At 36.0% G+C, this 19807-nt stretch overlaps 1 protein-coding gene across 3 annotated transcripts in view; it reads right to left on the reverse strand.

The window, feature by feature from the left end:
• Positions 1-5917: 5917 nt before the first annotated feature.
• GDPD1 (glycerophosphodiester phosphodiesterase domain containing 1) overlaps positions 5918-19807 on the reverse strand; it is a 48272-nt gene continuing 34382 nt past the window's right edge. For all 3 annotated transcript variants that reach the window (XM_023732711.1, XM_023732712.1, XM_023732713.1), the window contains 6 exons: positions 18470-18588; positions 17863-17952; positions 10596-10729; positions 7840-7899; positions 6506-6557; positions 5918-6102 (listed from right to left, as the gene is read on the reverse strand). In XM_023732711.1, coding sequence (XP_023588479.1) covers positions 5980-6102; positions 6506-6557; positions 7840-7899; positions 10596-10729; positions 17863-17952; positions 18470-18588 — 578 coding nt within the window. In that variant the 3' untranslated portion in view covers positions 5918-5979. The remainder of the gene's footprint in view (positions 6103-6505; positions 6558-7839; positions 7900-10595; positions 10730-17862; positions 17953-18469; positions 18589-19807) is intronic.

Below are 19807 nucleotides of genomic sequence, written 5' to 3' on the forward strand. Positions count from 1 at the left end.
CTTCTCCTTTTCACACATTTATAAGCCTCCCCATTTACAACAACCATTTGATACTCCTGCCCTTTCAAATATCCTGGTTCTCTAACTCCTTTGAATAAGTGTTTGATTTTTACTTGTCTCATTTAGTACCATTCTGTCCTTCATCCCTTTGCAATCGGGTATCAGTTCCATAGACTACATAGATAAATGAACCATAGTACGGAGACTTCCTTTTAAACCAAACGCAATCACCCTGTCCAGCCCCTCCTTCCTTGACCTCTTTTTCCTATTTTGGGCACTGCTGATATCAACCTTGTTTCTTAAACTCTCTACTTTCATGGTGTTGAGAACATTGTACTTCCCTACTTTTATTTCTCAGACTACTTCTGTCTCCTTTAACCATATTCTGACTTAGCTCTTTGCTCACTCTTCTTCCCAACTCACTTCCTTCAAGAGTTTACTCTCTTAATTTCAATTATCACCTCTTGTTGATGTAATTAATGTTACTGAATTGTATCCTTAAAAATGGTTAAAATGGCAAATTTTTGTTAAATATATTTTACAATAAAATTATTTTTTAAAAAAACAACTATTAACATTTTGGTATAACTGTTAAAATGTATACATATGAATATGTTTTGTTTACACAGTATACATTGTATTGCTTAGTTTTTTCACCAACATCTCATATCAGTAAATACAGAACAGTAACATTTTAATGATACCATTATATGAATATTTCAGATTTAACCGTTCCCTTAGTGTTGCATATTTAGGTTGTTTCCAGTTTTTCACTCTGTGTCTATATATCTTTGGGCACTTGTCTTTTTATTTTCTTAGTATATTATTCCTAGCTGTAGAACTGCTGAGTGACTGGATATATGTATCTAAAGTTATTGTCAAATTGCTCTTCAAAGTGTTCTGCCAATTTACACACCCAGCAATGGTTCATGAAGGCCTATTTCCCGATGCCTCTTACCAGCAATGGACATTTTTCATTCTTGTGCATCTGAGAGTTGGAAATTGGTATATCATTCAATGTCATTTTAATTTCTAGGTCTTTGATTACTAGGGAGGTTAAACATTTTTTTCATGTTTGTGGCCATTTACTTTTGTAAACGTACTTTTTTTTTTTTTTTTTTTAATGCCTGTTCCCTGTACTCCCCCTTTTCTTGAAAAGTTTTTTGACCAGAAAGGACCATAAACAGTTGAGGAACTTATTGAATTAAAAAGGCTTAGAGCGAACTAGGAAGGAAGGAAGACAGGGAAGGAAGAAGGAAGGAAAGAAGAGAAGGAAGGAAGAAAGGAGGGAGGGAGGTTTTATTCAAGCCTGGAGGGGGAAAATGTCTTAGATCAAAGATTTATTATAAAAGAAAAGACAAAAAATTAGAAGACTCCTCTTTTTTTTTAAACCCTCTGAGCACAGTTCTACTCTGAAGCATATGTGGTCACCATGAGTTGGAATGGATTCAACAGCATCTGGGTTGGTTCTTTGGTTAGTATAGCCTTAAATGAGAAGAGTCCTATTTTAATTAAAATTTTATGTGGAATTCCTACATGAAGCAGAAAAGTGAAGCAGCTCTGGAAGTGGGAATGGATAACCCACAGTCACACCTGCTCAGCCTCCTCTGAGCATAACCATCCCCACTTACCCAGCAGATGCTGTCTAGGCCCTGCCCTGTTCTCTTAGAGCTTCGAGAAACTAAATTTAAAATCTACTGGACAAACAAGATTAGGGTATTTGTATTCTTTTCATAAACAATATGATGAGTAAAAATTAAGCCTGTTTTGATAGTGCTAAATATTAACTAAAAATTAATGACTGTTTGTGCCAGGTTCGAAATCTTTCCAAGAACAAATACATCAAAATAGTCTTTTGTACCAGGTACAAACCTTGACAGAATAATAGAAAACTTTTCAGTGTTCTAACTGTAGAAACTTTCTGCAAAAACAACTTGACAGTTAAAAATGTATCTGACTCATTGTTACAGGCTGAATTGTGTTCTTCCAAAATATGTGTTGTAAATCCTAACCTCTATGTCTGTGGTTATAATCCCATTTGGGAATAGGCTGTCTTTTTTATGTTAATAGGGCAGGATTAGTGTATGGTGTATCTTGAATCAATCCCTTTTGGGATATAAAAGAGATTAAACAGACAAGCAGAGCTGAGACAGGGTAAGATAGATGCCAAGACACATGGAGATCTCCAAGGAACCAGGAAACAGAAGCTGAAGAGACAAGGACCTTCCTTCAGAGCCCACAGAAAGAGAAAGCCATCCCCTCCAGCCAGCTCTTTGAATTCAGACTTCTAGCTTTGTAAGACTCTCCCCTTCAATTAAAGACATACCTAGAGATCCAATCATTGTAACCTCCCTACTAGAAATCTCCTGCCTTTAAAAGCTTCATACTTGCACTGCTTAAATGAGCCCCTTGACACTTTCGGCTTGGACACTCCCTGTTTTCAAACAGCTTCTTACTCAATAAATCCTATTAACTTTAATTGACTCACTAATCAGAATTTTCTTTTTGATAACAGAGTTCTCTATTTTTGAAAGAAAAAGGCATAAATGTGAAGGAAAGTCTGTTATGCTCAATTAGCCTCACTAGGTATGAACCATGATATTCACAACCTAGGCATCTGGTGGCCTGTTACATTCAAATTGCAAGTAGAATACTGAGAAGGAACTAGTATCACCTCTAAAGTTCTAGCTTTGCAAATGCATACCTACGAAGTACAGAAAACTCCTAAACCTATTTCTTCACACCTCTCCAAGGTCTAAACCAAGGTTTACATCCAAGGGCTAACATATCTAAAGCATAGATACTCAAATTTCTTTTTGTCATTTCAAACTCAAAGTACGCCCATAGTTCTTATTACCACTAAACTGGTTCCCCTCTCTAAGTTCTCCCATTTTCTTGCAGCTTTGAAATTACTTTCCCTTCTCATTTTAAGCTCATCCAGTCACTAACTCTTACTAATTCTTCCCTTACAGGGATACATAGATTCACTATTTCCCAATAAAACTACCACTATTTCTATATGGGGCCTCATTGTTTCATGCCTGGATTGTTGCAAGTCTTCCACCCTGTACACTATTGCCAAATTAATTTTTGTGCAATCTAATATCAATCAGATCTTTACGGATCCATTTAGCCTTCTGACCTGGTTTCTGGCCTGGTTAGTCTGGGTTTGTATCTTTATTTCAGGTAATAGTATGACCCAACTTTTCAAACATTACAAAAGAGGCAGAGAAGCTAAACATCACTAGTGGCTTTATGAACTGCCTTGGTATCTCCTAGTATTTTGATCTCTTCTCTGACTCTTGGATCTGTGTGCTTCAGATCTGACCTTATTTTGGTGCCTGGTCCCAGACTACTATTTACATTTTCCTTTTAGTACTAAAATGATTGTCATATTATTGCCTAGCAATTTTGGCTCTTGCTTTTAATGTCTCACATTTATCCATCTACTTGAGGCACATGGCTTTCAGTTCAGAATATCCTGGCATATGCAGCCTTCCTTCAGTTGGCACTCTCTTATCTATGACAGATCTCTCTTGACAATTTTTTTTTTAAATGGACCCTTTCCAGGGCCACTGTGTAGCACAACTCTATGCAGAATCATTCACATTGTGTTTTATGTTAATAATTTCCCACAATGGAACATACTATGATTTATGTTTTATGTTCTGTACTTTTCTCAACCAACCACAGCCACTCTTTATCCACAGCTGTGGCTAGATGCCCATGTGCAGCTAGGGCTCCACCTCAATCTCTAGAACTAGTCCTGGCCAGAAATGAGAGGTTTAAGAAGCTCTGGGACTCAGCACCAATTTACCCCTGTAATCAATATAGTGTATCACGCTGATCTTCAGTTCTGTTAAATAAGCTTCTTTACAGGCCTGGGTCCTAGTTTCTGTAGTGTGTCCTGTTTTGACTTGGTAACCTGCCTAAGACCCTAGTCCTACAGAGATAATCCAATTATCTCCTCATATTAAAACTCCTAATGCCAACTGCTTGCTGAATTACCTGCCAACTGTTGTCCATTGCCATGTACTTGGGATACTATTGGCATGCTGAACTAGACTACAGCTGGGTCTGTCAAATCTAGTACCAGCCTCATCCCACCAAAAGGATCTAATCACACCTTTGACCACTTCCCCATCATGCTATTCACCATGCCTAGTCATATCCATCTCAAGATTAAAAGATATTTATTGTCTTTAAAGTATAATGCCCTAATCAATAAAGCATTATTCCAGCTGTTATCTGATAATGAGTATCAACGGCCTTGTTATAGGTACTATACTTTTACTGAGTTAAAATCACTTTGACTATAAAATCATCATACTTTTTAAACAAGACTTTCTAAACATCTTTACCATCCTGGGTACCTTATCTTTTACTGGTTGGAACAAAATATATGCTATACCTATAATACGAACCACTCTAAATCACAAAGAAAAACTTGGAAAGAAATAACAAGAATTATATCAAAGATGATCAGAATGATTCCTAGCGATTGTAACTATAGTATGAAAATGACTGATTTAATGGAGTACCTGCCAAAGCCAGTTGTTCAAATGCCAAAAGGCAACTTCCTTACCATAAAAGGGTTTCCATATTTTCTTTTACTTCCCTTATGCTAGAGCAAAATCTCAGGTTTACTTATTCATATTATAAATTCATCACCTTATTAAGTTTTGTAAAAATCTAAGTATATTTGGAGTTGCAACTGTAAGAAAAACAATCAAGAACCCTTATCTTGTTCTTGGAAAACTTTATTTCAGTTTAAACAAAAAAGCAAATGTTATTTACATCATCTAGGGACAGATAGCAGAGTGTGATCATCTTTCATAGCTATTTAGCTGTCAAACTCAAAATGAGAGATACAATCTAGGTAAAAGACACTAGTTATTCTAGATTACATTTAACTCCCAATCTGAAATCATAAAAATTATTTTAAAAGATTAAAAATATATTTACATGAAGTCACATCAGAAAAGTTGAGAAAGTGATGTCTAATGCTTTGGGAAATTCTATTTCCACTAAATACTCAGAAGAATAAATTTAGACATAAAGATCAGGAGCAGGAGGCTTATACGATAAGTATTAGAAACAATGATACACACTTTCATCAGCTTAATATGATTATTATTAGGATTCAAGATGTTATTTAAAATCTAGATGCAGGCCCAAACAGTCATTGCCAAAAATGGAAATTTTACATTTCTTTAGAAAGACATAAAAATATGACTATTTGGATCTTGTCTTAATTTACAATTGATAAGTCCATTTTTAAGTCCATTATTAAGACATGGTAGCATTGTTACACTTGAAAAAGATTTCAAATAGAATATCCCCATTAACAACAGCAGCCAAGAAATCCAATCTTGGTCTACTATCTACAGACTTTATTCTGATCAAGTAATATACTTTCAGTTATTTCTTTGAGCCTGCCTTCTATTAACAACGTATAACTTGCCAGATAACTACTCCACTGATTTCCAAGCTCTCCTTGTGCTGTTTTTTGTTTTGTTTTGTTTTTCTTGCTTTAAGTAAGATGTACCTAGAAATAATGAGACAACTCAGAACAGTTGTAATGGCCTTCAATAATTTTGTTTTACTAAATGGTCGATCTTATTCCAGTGACAGCTAATGCCAAATTTACCCAATAGTCTTTGATTTCGGAATTATTTATAATAGTAGAATACTGCATCATATACAGAAATCTTGATTAATAATCTACTTACAGCTCATAACCATTTATCTTTCTAAACAAATCATTTACAAATTTAAAATATGCAATACTATTTAAAATAAATATACAACATATAGTTTCTACATTCTCAGACAGGCTTAAAAATGAGGTAATAAAACTTAACTGATTAAATCTTTTACCATTCTGGAAATGGCTTAGGAAAATGATGGTGAAAGATTTTTTTCTTAGGTCTTTTCATTTTTTTTTTTTTTTTTTAATGCCTTCGAGTACCTCTCTTTCTATGCTGAAAAATTAAGTAAAAAATCCTTAAGCTTTGTTGGATAGTCTGTCATCACTCCAGTTGCTCCCAAATCGAAAGCTCTTTTGTACTCTTGTTCTTCATTTAATACCCAAATATACACCTAAAAGTTAGAGGTGTGAGAAAAATGTTAAAACAGAAAGTTATTTTTATAACAGCATTTATCCATTATAAGCGCAGCATACTTAGAAATAAACTTTTAAACCTACACTTTTAAGAAATCATTAAACCCTTTTAAAAAATTCCACTTTGCTTCTTAAGTATGCATGATCTCAGCCCTTTGACTTCAGCTATTCTCACCTATTGTCGGTGGAATGTAGCTCCAGAAATGCCAGTGCTTTATTATTAACTGTAAGGCTGAGCTCATGCTCCTTATTTTTGAGTCAGCAAGGCAGCATTACTGGAGTCAGAGACCGAAGTAAGTCAATCAAAAGTTCCTGCCCTTTACATTTGTGTTAAATTGGTGAGCTATGCTGTTTCCAAAGTGCATCATTCTAGAAACTTACCTGAATGCCGCGGGCAGTGAGGTGGTCAAACAAAGCTTTCCTCATTAGTAATCTAGAAAAGAAAAGTATGAACATATTTAGGTACTTCTTAGTCCTAACTGGCAGTTTAGAGTTTGGTAAGTCCTAGTTGAATTTAAATCCCAGTGTTTCAGCAATATAAGCAATGGCCTCAAGTAATAATGACTGCCATGGATGTATATTCACATCCTAACTACAGTCTCTTTTTTCATTGCTGGCTGCTGATGGGCAAAGAGAACCTCTTTCTATTCCTTGCTCCTACCAGATCATCAGGAAACCTAATCTTATTGTAGCAGCTCAACGGAGCCTTAATGAGAGTGAGAAAGAGCTGGGAAGTACGTGTTCCTAACTTTCCAAGTTAAAATAAGGCAGCAAACTCTGATCAAATTCTATAATACCAGAGTTTAGTTACATAACGGATTAGTCTTTTGTGAGCTATCTTAGAAACGTAATGTCCATTAATCACATTATCCTATATATCAGAATATAATATTTTTTCGTTTCAAATAACTGACTTACAAGTGAACTTCTGGAATACAAATCACTTAAGACAGGAACTAATTGAACTGGAAAGTTATACATATTATTTCCATTCTGTTTAAACTTATTAGAAACTAAAAAGTGTGTGCATTTAACATCCAATTAAAAATGTATCCTTGAAAATTAGAAATTAAATCAGGAATCAAGAAAAAGGAATAAACCCTATGGTGCAGAGAAAAGATATAACTAGTTTTCCAAGACTGTTTGTGAATTAGGACTATTAACATATTTAAGTATTCAAGGTTCCATTTTAAAGCAAAATACAGCACAATTACTCTGTGGTTCTTACCTAAAAATAAATTCAACATGTCTCAGAAATTAAAGCATTTTCTTTAAACAGACACTTACCCTTACTGGTGGTTCTTGCTTTCTGCTGAATATTTTTCTGAAAAATGTGTTATTAAGTAATATGTGCTTTCACATATACTGTATTTGCCAAAAACACTTTTTTTCCCACCGTGTTTTTGACTGTGGGCTAGTAGAAACAGCAAATAAATAGAATGGGATGGGTTCTTAGCCCAGCTCTGCTACAAACTAGCTAGATAACCCCAAGTACATCAGTGTTCTCATGAGATTAACTCTCAAGATTCCTCCCAAACTTTTATGATTTTAGTAAGCTGGTTCTAAATAGATCACACAAATCCATTTACAAAGCAGGTCCTCAACAGGTCCTTGTTACAAATTACATGTGGAAAACTTGCACTAAATTATAAGAATAGTATGTAATAAATATAGCTAAAGCAATAAATTCTGTATCAAGAAACCAAAATTCTTACATATCAGAAAGCCAGATGAGAAACTTTTGACATCTTGACATGGTGTGTGGTTCTTTTAATCTGAGGCAAAATAAAATTACAAATTAGAAACACAGGAACATATCAGTGTGATAAAACTGAACAAGTTCAAAAACAAAAACAGTGCCTTGCACTTCAGTATGTAAAAGGACAAAAATGAATTAAAATAAAACCCAGCTGGGTTCTCTGTTTCCACTACTCTCAAGCTAATTTTTTGCTATCGCTATCCAAAGGTAAAAAGAATAAAAGTTATCTTTGCAGAGACTCTTAGTGTCCTGGTCCATAGTCACTTTTTACAGAAAAGATTAATTCTATGGCGTTTGTTCACGTGTATGTATTTCAAAAATATCCACTTCTAAAAGGAACATATGGAGATAATCTAGTGAGCACAATAATCTATTCCAGGCCAGAGGGAAGCTAAATATTTTAGGCATAAATGCTTAGGAATCATTTTAATCTAGTGAATAAAAATAGTTTCTTTGTAGACAAGAGGTGTTTGAGAAATGGCTACAAAGACTGCTAATAAATATAAACAGGAAGAGATAACATAAACATGATCATTACTAAGAAACCCAAATTGGAAAACAGGCATGAAATGCAGAAGCTAGCACAAGGGTACTGATCAAATTGTTTACTTTTTAACCAATATTTTTTAATAACTGCTGTACTAATGTTCAGCTTGATTTTTTTAAAGTTTTGTTTTTAGAATAAAAAACACTTTAATGCAGTTGAAATAACATTTAAATGAGCTCCCCAGGAACTTCAGATTTCTTTGTCACGGCTCAGTTATCATTATAAAGCTATAGCAAGAAATCACATTCTAAGTGTGCAGAATTTTGAGATAAGCTATATCTATTTTAATAATAACGATAATACAGATAATGTAAACAATAAAAGCTACCATTTATTTACTGCTCATTATTTGCTGGGCAATACTAAGTGTTTTATATATTTTTATCTTTGTAGTAATTTAGTGAGTGAAAATTATGTAAATATATTTATGTAAATATAGAAGTATATTACACATACTATCTCTGCCTGTTTCTTCTATCTCCAGAGATGTTTTTGGTTGTAGTGGTAGTAATTGTTGTTAATCTTCCTAATTAATACTAGGGGTGCACACACATGTTCATTGCAGCACTGTTCACAAAAGCAAAAAGATGGAAACAACCTAGGTGTCCATCAACGGACAAATGGATAAACATATTTTGGTATATTCACACAATGGAATACTACACAACGATAAAGAACAACAATGAATCTGCGAAACATTCCATAACATGGATGAATCTGGAAGGCATTATGCTAAGTGAAATTAGTCACAAAAGGATAAATATTGTATGAGACCACTATTATAAGAACTCAAGAAAACGTTTAAACACAGAAGAAAACATTCTTTGATGGTTACGAGGGTGGGGAGGGAGAGGGCTATTCACTAACTAGATAGTAGACAAGAATTATCTTAGGTGAAGGAAGGACAGCACACAATACAGGAGAAGTCAGTACAACTGGACTGAACCAAAAGCTAAGAAGTCTCCTGAATACAACCAAACCCTTCGAGGGACAGAGTAGCATGGGTGGGGGTCTGGGGACCAGGGTTTCAGCAGACATCTAGGTCAGCTGGCGTAACAAAGTTTATTAAGAAAATGTTCTGCATCCCACTTTGGTGAGTGGCATCTGGGGTCTTAAAAGCTAGTGAGTGGCCATCTAAGATGCACGAATTGGTCCCAACCCACCTAGAGCAAAGGAGAATGAATAACACCAAGACGCAAGGAAAATATTAGCCCAAGAGACAGAAAGGGCCACAGAAGCCAGCGAATCCATCAGCCTGAGACCAGAAGAACTAGATGGTGCCTGGCTACCACCAATGACCACCCTGACAGGGAATATAGCAGAGAGTCCCTGATGGAGCAGGAGAAAAGTGGGGTGCAGAACTCAAACTCTAGTAAAAAGACCAGACTTAATGGTCTGACTGAGGCTGGAGGGTCCCCAGAAGACATGGCCACTGGACTCTCTGTTAGCCCAAAACTAAAACCATTCCCAAGGCCAACTCTTCAGACAAAGATTAGACTGGACTATGGGACATAAAATGATATTCATGAAGAGGGTTCTTCTTAGCTCAAATAGATACATGAGACTAAATGGGCAGCTCCTGCCCAGAAGTGAGATGAGAAGGCAGAAAGGGACAGGCACTGGTTAAGTGGACACTGCCAATCCAGGGTGGAAAGGAGAAGTGTGCTGTCATATCGTAGGGAGAGCAATTAGGGTCGCATAACAATGTGTGTATAAATTTTTGTATGAGAAACTGACTTGAACTGTAAACTTTCACTTAAAGCACAATTAAAAAAAATACTAGTGGTGCATTTGGAGTTTAATGGAATTTCAGCTAGGTATAGCTGTCAATGAAGTAGAAAGAAAAAAGAGAAGTTGAAGGGCAATTGCTATTTGATGTTTCAATAGAAGAGTTATTAAGTATCTACGATTAAGCTCAATTTTTACCCGACTTCTCAGTACACAGGCACAGAAAGTCATGGGTCCATATTAAGTACTTATAATCCTTTATTATTCATTTTACAAAATACATCTTAATTAATCAAAAGCTTTATTAATACAGACCAGCTAACAGAACATGGAAATAACTATAGAAACCTATTCTTTATCATTGCTATTGATATTAATGAGCCTTTATTTTAGTTTTCCTGCAATTGATGATTGATGAAAACAGGGAAACTACTTACTTCAATATGATAGAAGGCATTGGGATTTCAAAAAACTGTTCTCGAATGGGCACAAAGGGCAAGAGGCCAGTGAAAAACAGTCCAAGAATGAGAAGTACACGTTGTAGACTGAAAAGTATAGGAATATCTGAATTCTACAAAACACAAACAATATTATGTGTTACTTTACAACTGCTCAAATAAAAAGGATCAATTCATAATCCTCAAAATTTCCTGAGTCTATATTCAACATCTGTTACAAGTACTCCCTGAATTATGAAATTATGACTATCCATTTACAAACACACCATGCTTAGAAAAGGCTACTCCTTGACAAACGGGTCATGATCTATCTTAAGAGTCCTATAGTGTAAATTGATGTAACTAAAGTTTCTCTATTCCCTTCTCCCTGCTAATACTGTAACTAAGCAGTTATAGTGGATTAGGAGGGAATTGTTTTTTGACTTATCACATTGCCCTCCTATCATAAGGCTAAATAATCAATAGCCACTAAAACTAGGACTAGGGGAACATGTGCTATCTGCTTACCTTTTACCATGGTATATATTTCTTCTAAAGACAGAACTTTACAAATGGTGGTTAAGTTCCTAGGGTAACTCATAAACTCACAAATACCTACCTAAAATACAATTTTAATGAAAAAGTAGAAAGTTGCATTGCATTCTCAACCAAGCCCAGCAAGTAAACAAGGCCAGTTTTAGGCAAAAGTAGTGACCCAGGCACTTACTGTTCAGCCAGTTGAATGGTGCTAGCTCCCAAATGGAGTCAGGTCCATGAGTTTATCCTTCAGGATGCTGGGTTCCACCACCATGGTTCCTCAAGAGACCAGCACAAGTAGTGGCTGTTTTCCCCTCAGGGAGAGGCAACCAGAGAACCCTCGAAGGGACTCAGTTTTGGGACTCTTAGAAGTACAATCAAGGACATCATACATGAAGAAAGCAAGAGGTCATTAAAAAGACAGGAAAGAAAGAAAAGACCAAAATGGACGTCAGAAGAGACACTGAAACTTGCTCTTGAACACAGAGTAGCTAAAGCAAAGGAAGAAATGATGAAGTAAAAGAACTGAACAGAAGATTTCAAAGGGTGGCTTGAGAAGACAAAGTAAAGTATTATAATGAAATGTGCAAAGATCTAGAGATAGAAAACCAAAGGGGAAGAACACACTCGGCATTGCAAACTGAAAGAACTGAAGAAAAAATTTAAGCCTCAAGTTGCAACGGTGAAGGATCCTATGAAGAAAATACTAAACGACCCAGGAAGCCTCAAAAGAAGATGGAAGGAATATACAGAGTAACTGTACCAAAAACAACTGGTCGACGTTTAAACATTTCAGGAGGTAGCATATAATCAAGAACCGATGGTACTGTAGGAAGAAGTCCAAGTTGCACTGAGGTGAAAAATAAGGCTCCAGGAATTGACGGAATACCAATTGAGACATTGTAACAAACAGATGCAGCACTGGATGTGCTTGTTTCTCTATGCCAAGAAATTTGGAAGATAGCTACCTGACCAACCAATTGGAAGAGATCCATATTTGTACCCATTCCAAAGTAAGGTGATCCAATAGAATGCAGAAATATTGGACAAAGTCATTAATATCACACACAAGTAGAATTTTGCTGAAGATCATTCAAAAGCGGTTGCAGCAGTGCATCAACAGGGAACTGCCAGAAATTCAAGCCAGATTCAGAAGAGGACGTGGAACAAGGGATATCATTGCTGATGTCAGATGGATCCTGGCTGAAAGCAGAGAATACCAGAAAGATGTTACCTGTGTATTACTGACTATGCACAGGCATTCAACTGTGTGGATCAGAAGAAATTATGGATAACATTGCAAAGAATGGGAATTCCAGAACACTTAATTATGCTCATGAGGAATCTGTACTTAGAGCAAGAGGCACTTGTTCAAACAGAACAAAGGGACACTGCATGGTTTAAAGTAAGGAAAAGTGTGTGTCAAGGTTGTATACTTTCACCATATTTATTCAATCTGTATGTTGAGCAAATAATCTCAGAAACTGGACTATATGAAGAACAGGGCATCAGTATTGGAGGAGGACTCATTAACAACCTGCCATATGCAGATGACAACCTTGCTTGCTGGAAGTGAAGAGGACGTGAAGCACTTACTGATGAAGATCGAAGACCAGAGCCTTCAGTATGGATTATACCTCAACATAAAGAAAACAAAAATCCTCACAACTAGACCAATAAGCAACATCATGATAAACGGAGAAAACACTAAAGTTGTCAAGGATTCCATTTTACTTGAATCCAGAATCAATGCCCATGGAAGCAGTAGTCAAGAAATCAAATGACGCATTGCATTGGGCAAATCTGCTGCAAAAGACCTCTTTAAAGTGTTCAAAAGTAAAGATGTCACTTTAAGGACTAAGGTGTGCCTGACCCAAGCCATGGTGTTTTCAATCACCTCATATGCATGTGAAAGCTGGACAATGAATAAGGAAGACTGAAGAAGAATTGATGCCTTTGAATTATGGTGTTGGTGAAGAATACTGAATATACCATGGACTACCAGAAGAATGTCTTGGAGGAAGTACAGCCAGAATGCTCCTTAGAAGTAAGGATGGTGAGACTTTGTCTCACGTACTTTGGACATGTTATCAGGAGGGACCACTCCTTGGAGAAGGACATCATGCTTGGTGTAGTAGAGGGTCAGTGAAAAAGAAGAAGACCCTCACCAAAATGGACTGACACAGTGGCTGCAACAATGGACTCAAGCAGAACAACGATCGTGAGGATGGTGCAGGACTGGGCAATATTTCATTCTCTTGTATGTAGGGGTCGCTATGAGTCAGAACTGACTCGTGGCACTTGACAACAAGAAGAAATACAATACAATAAAGCAAGTACAGGAACAACTATACATGCTTCTTCTGTGAGACTTTTAGATCTGGGCTTTTAGATCCAAAACAACTATTAAGTTCAGCTATAGCTATGTGGACAATTTTGAGTCATTATATTTGTAAGTACAGTAAGCTTCTCCATAGGATTCAACAAACCTGCAGCTTCTGCCATATCATTTACTTGTACTATTGTACTTCATCTGTGGTCTCATCTCTTTCATCAACTCCAGTGGCTTTCATGGGCTTTACATTAAATAATTAAATAATTTGGCTCCCAACACATCACAGTGATAGGCCTTTCTTTAGAGGGTGCTTTAACTTGCTCAGGTGATTCACTTTTCCAGAATACAAACACTGCAGCATCAGGACTTAGTAACTATTGAAGCTCCTTCAACTACAGACAACAAAGGTCTTGGTACTATAGCTTTTAATAGCTGATGAGATAAAAAATAAAAATCTAGAAATTAAATTATGGGCTAGAGCGCATGGGCATTTAAAAAGCTTTTATATATATTATGAAATTGCTTTCCAGAAAACTGCCCCAATTCATTTCCCCATGAGCTATGTATGAGAATAGAATAAATCTTTGTCAGCATTAAGTATTAACATTAAAAAAAAATCTTTGCCAATCCAGATGCATTTTGTAGATATATTTGGCTCTTACGACACCACTTCTGACCACTGGTGACAGCACTTATCACTAGAGACTAAACATACCGAAATCTAATGGAACAAGATAAAGAGATGAAGGTATGAAACATTCAATAACTTATTTCTGTTTAAAAAGTATATAACTCTGTCTGTATATAGAGATATATATCAATACTGTTGCAAGTGAGTCATCTTTCAGCTACATTATGGATCATATATAAATAGGATTTTGTAAGCTAGTCCAAGAATCTAACCACCATTTTAAGTTTTTAACGGAAAACGTATTCAAGATCCCAAAATCTTTAGAATGCAAGCTTCCTATATTTTTTAAAACGAAAAGTATAGTAAAATAGAATTTTTCTATATAAAATATATTGAAAAATCATGCAAAAAAAAAAGTAATATATTTTAAATAATTAGCTCTAAATTACCTGCTTCTTTATTTAAAAAAAAAAAAAAAGAGTAAGTTAGAGGATTTATTTTATCCCTTGTGTTTGCATGCTGCTCTGTAATGTTTTCTGCTTATTTATATACAGGTGTTTCAGCTCTAACACCATATACAAGTCCCTGAAAAACCCGGAGTTTTGCAAAATCACACTACTAACAACTTATGGGGAAAACACGGTTAGGGGTTGATCACTCAAAACTTATGCAACTCTGGAACCAGAGCACTAAAAACAATAATTGGTACTTTTGGAGAGCCATTCAAGGCTGGAGGTGGGGGGATAAAGGGAATGGTATGCTGGCAAGTGTTTAACAACAGACCATACCCTGTATTCTATTAAATCAGAATGCCGGGGATGAGACCCCAGGCAATGTTCAGTTAACTGGAATTAACTGAACAATTTCAAAAAATACTAATGCCTGGGATGAGACCTAGGCATTACTGTTTTTTGAAATTGTTCAGTTAATTCCAATGTACAGCCAAGTGTAAGAACCACTGCAGAGGTACTGAATGAATTAAAAAATCATTAAATGAGAGTAATTGATACATATTTTCCCATGACCACTGTATGCCATTCTTCCTTTTATTTTTTGTTCTTAATTTCTAACATCTAGAATTAAAAGGCTAATGTAAAGTTCTTATAAATCATACTTTAATAATTATAAAAGATGCACGACTTAATTATATAGCATGCTGATAATATGACTGGCACATTGTACAGACATTCTTACTGTGATGTTTGAAAATAACTGCTAAAAATTTTGGAGTTTTCAAATTTTAAAATGACAGAAAGCCAGAAGATTCTGGGAAACTGTGTGAGCAAGGGAGAAGTTCTGTGATTCTGAGCCAAAAGGGAATCTTTTATTCTGAAATAATTATTGGCTTACAGGAAGTTACAAAAATAGTAGATCCTAAAATCCTTCACCCAGCTTCCCTGAATGATGACTTCTGATGTAACGGCAATACAGTATCAAAACCAGGACTTGACATTAGATATATTACTGTTAATTACACTACAGACCTTATTCAGTTTTCATCATCGGGGGTGGGGGAGGGTAGTTTTGTTTTGTTTTTAATTGAGTTAATATTTACATAACATAAAATTCACCATTTAAACCATTTTAAAGTGTACAATTCAGTGGCTTTTAGTACACTTAACAATATTGTGCAATCTTCACCACTATATAATTAGAGGATATTTTCATTACTCCAAACAGAAACCCCAGATCTCTTAAAAGGAATTAAGAGCTTTTACAGAAGCTACCTTGGGTTCTCACAGAGTCTGCTACATGTAAATAAAACTTATTTGCCTTAATGAGGACTTCAGTGTTCTCTGAGTTAAAATGGTGCTGATCTTGAATCTGTTTTTGCCTTCTTTGCTAGGAAGGAACCCAAAAACAAACCTGTTGCCATTGAGTCAATTCCAATTCATAGCAACCCTGTAATACAGAGTAGAACTGCCCCATAGGGGCAGGTGGAGTGACTGGTGGATTAGAACTGCCAATCTTTTGGTTAGCAGCCGAGCTCTTAACCACTGTGCCACCAGGGCCCCTCATTTGTATTCTGAAAAGAAAGTCTTCAATGCTTAAGATTTTTTTAACATTCTGAATTTGGAATTCTCTTAGGTGACCATATTAGCTAAACCTGCTTATGGAGGTCTGGCACACCATTTCAAATTAAATTTTTTTTAATTTAATTTTATTTATTTTGTTCTTGTTATTGAGAATATACACAGCAAAACATACACCAATTCAACAGCTTCTACGTGTACAATTTAGTGACACTGATTACATTCTTCGAGGTGTGTAACCAGTCTCACCCTCCTTTTCTAAGTTGTTCCTCCTCAATTAACATAAACTCACTGCCCCCTAAGGTTCCTATCTAATCTTTCGAGTTGCTGATGTCAACTTGATCCCACATAGTTCTTAAAAGAGCATAATGCTCAAGGCAGACATTTTTTTTACTAGTTAAGCTAAACAACTGTTTGGTTTTAAGAAGACTTCAGGGGATATTTTTGGTTTACGGTTTAAAGATTATCTCAGGGCAATAGTTTCAGGAGTCATCCAGCCTCCAGGGTTCCAGAAAGTCTGCAGTCCATGAAACCTTGAAATTCTGTTCTGCATTTTCCCCAAATTAATTTTTTTAAAATATTTTATTGTGCTTTAGGTGAAAGTTTACATAGCATATACTTAATAATTCATACAGAAATTATTCTGTGACATTGTCTGCAATCCCCACAATGTGTCAGCACTCTCCCCATTTCTTCCCGGGGTTCCCTATTTCCATTCATCAGATTTCCCTGTCCCTCCCTGCCTTCTCATCTTTGGTTTTGAACAAATGTTGCCCTTCTGGTATCGTAAGTTGATTGTTGTAAGGAGCATTCTTCATAGGTGTTATTGTTAATTTTACAGGCCCATCTATTAATTGGCTGAAAGGTGGCCTCCAGGAGTGTCTTCAGTTTCAAGTTAGAAGGTTGTCTTAGGGCAATAGTTTTAGGAGTTCCTCCAGTCTCTTTCAGACCAGTTAAGTCTGGTGGTCATCTTTTTTTTTTTAATTTGAATTTTGTTCTACATTTTTTATCCATTCTAACTGGGACCTTACGAATTAATTTCTTATAGACATATTTTCTTTAACTAGAAAATTTTCAGGTGGGATAGCCCTGCTTTTTTATCCCACCTGATTATCATGATCCTGATTTAATTTGATTAAGCCCATTTGGAGCCATGGTGGCTCAGTGGCTAAGAGCTCAGCTGCTATCCAAAAGATCAGCAGTTTGAATACACCAGCTGCTCCTTGGAAACCCTATGGGGCAGTTCTACTCTGTCTATAGGGTCTCTATGAGTCGGAATCGAGTCAATGGCAACAGGTTTTTGGTTTGGTATTTGGGGAACAGGGAAAAGAGAAGCTTGGGCTATAGAGTTGAGAGATAAAACACACTTCCTTAATTCAAACTTACACAAAAAATTTCAATTACCTAACAAGGAATAAAAATTAAAAGACAGAAATCATATTTTGTTTTATAATGTAATAATAAGATGTTGGTAAACAACTAATAAATATTGGTATGTGAAAATAATAATTCTGTGAACCAATCCAATTACACTGAACTAAAACTGCAAAGTTCAAATCCATTATCTCTATTAGTAAATTCCTGTCTAGTTACTTCCACCCAGTACCATCTGTCTTTGTATCAAGGCTATGAAATTAAAAAAAAAAAAAGTATTACTATAATAACCTATCACTTATAGATACTCAACAATGACAAAGATAGCTCATTCTGTGTGTTTTTTTTTAAACTTACCTCTTTATAGCACTTTTCTACAATTTTGTAACTGGCATTACCCCACACTGTTATGTGTTCTCGTTCGTACTGCTTCACCAATTCTGAAACCTGCGAGTGAAAATTCAAGATTTTATGCATGTGTCTGTTCGTTAACCCATTTACATTATTTCACTTTAAAAACGGATTACAACTGACTATCTGCCAGTGGATAGTATAAAATTTTGGAAGAACCTCTATGTTAATTCAGACTACTTTATAAAATATAAGAAATTATTTACATTGTACCATTATACAATTTATTAAATAGTATGCAACTATTTTGGAATTTGACATAAACCAACTACAAATGAAACAAGTTAAACAAGAAGTTAACTATATAAATAGCAGCATGATTGGTTCACAGGAGTTCACTTTTCTCCATGACCGAGACATGACAATTGTCTCAGAAAACGGGCTCTCCTACAGTACAGTGATCTTTTCCACCAGGGCATTATTTAAAACAATGCTGATCCCTCCAGTATCTCATTTCCTTCAGCACTGACAATCTATGCAGTCACCTAGTCTAGCCCTATTTAGTTTGTGAAAACTGATGCAACACACCCAGAGGAGGCAATGCCTTAAGTACCTTCTTAATCAGCATACTGTTGTTAACTTTGATATCGATGTTAACAGGAGTGTTAGGAAAGGCCTCAAAAACTTCCTTCAGTAATGGAATTCGGTTATCTTTTCCTTCACACTGGCATGCTGAGAAAGCAAGATTTTAAATGTGTTTTTAGAACATAACTTTCACTTTTTTGATGATGAAAGGCTATAGGACATTTAGAAAAGTGGCAGGACATTTGCAAAATGATGAAAAGTATTGAGAAGAAAAGAAAAAGCATCCAAAATCCCACAACTTGGACATAACCATTGCGACCATTTGGTGTACTTCCTCTACTCTTTTTTTCTTATGCATAATTTAATATAGTTGTAATATAGTGTGTCTATAAATTTTAACCTGATCTTTCCCATAAGCAAAGATAAATATTTTCATGCTGATACACTGGTTTCTGTCACTTATAATCTAAAAAGTCTGAATATAATATCCTAGTTTTGTTCTGCTCAATACAGTAGCCACTAGCCACATAAAAAACCAGTTACTGTCGAGTCAGCTCTGACTCACGGCAACCTCATGAGTGTCAGACTAGAACTGTGTTCTATAGGGTGTTCAATGGTTGATTTTTTAAAATTTTTTTATTGATGTAATTAAATGAAGTTTACATTTCAAGTTAGTCTCCCATACAGAATTTTTTTTTTTTTTAACATACATTGTTATGAGACCCCAACCGCTCACCCCATTCTGCGACAGCACACTCCTCCCCTCCGCCCCTGATTCCCCATGAACATTCAACCAGCTTCTAACTCTCTCTGCCTTCCCCTCTCACCTCTGGACAGAAGCCGCCCCTTTGGTCTCTTATACCTACTTGTCTAAGAGGCACATTCTTCATGAGTCCCACAGTCCAGTCCAATCCCTGTCTGAAGAGTTGGCCTCAGAAATTGTTTTAGTTCTGGGGTGATGGAGAGACCAGGGGCCATGCTTTCTGAGGCGCCTCCAGTCTTAGTCAGACCATTAGGTCTGGTCTTCTTACTAGTATTTGAGTTCTGCATCCCATCGTTCTACTGCTCCATCAGGGACCCTCTGTTGTGTTCCCTGTCACGATGTTCATTGGTGGTAGCCGGGCACCATCTACTTCTTCTGGTCTCAGACTAATGAAGTCTCTGGTTTATGTGGCCCATTCTGTCTCTTGGGCCAATACTTGCCTTGAGTCTTTGGTGTTCTTCGTTCTCCTTTACTCCAAGTGGCTGGGACCAATTGATGCATCTTAGATGGCCGCTTGCAAGCTTTTAAGACCCCAGATGCCACTCACCGAAGTAGGATGCAGAACATTTTCTTAATAAGGTTTGTGATGCCAATTGACATAGA

The sequence above is a fragment of the Trichechus manatus genome, unplaced genomic scaffold (assembly GCF_000243295.1).
Source record: "Trichechus manatus latirostris isolate Lorelei unplaced genomic scaffold, TriManLat1.0 scaffold00054, whole genome shotgun sequence".
NCBI classification, from domain to species: Eukaryota; Metazoa; Chordata; class Mammalia; order Sirenia; family Trichechidae; genus Trichechus; species Trichechus manatus.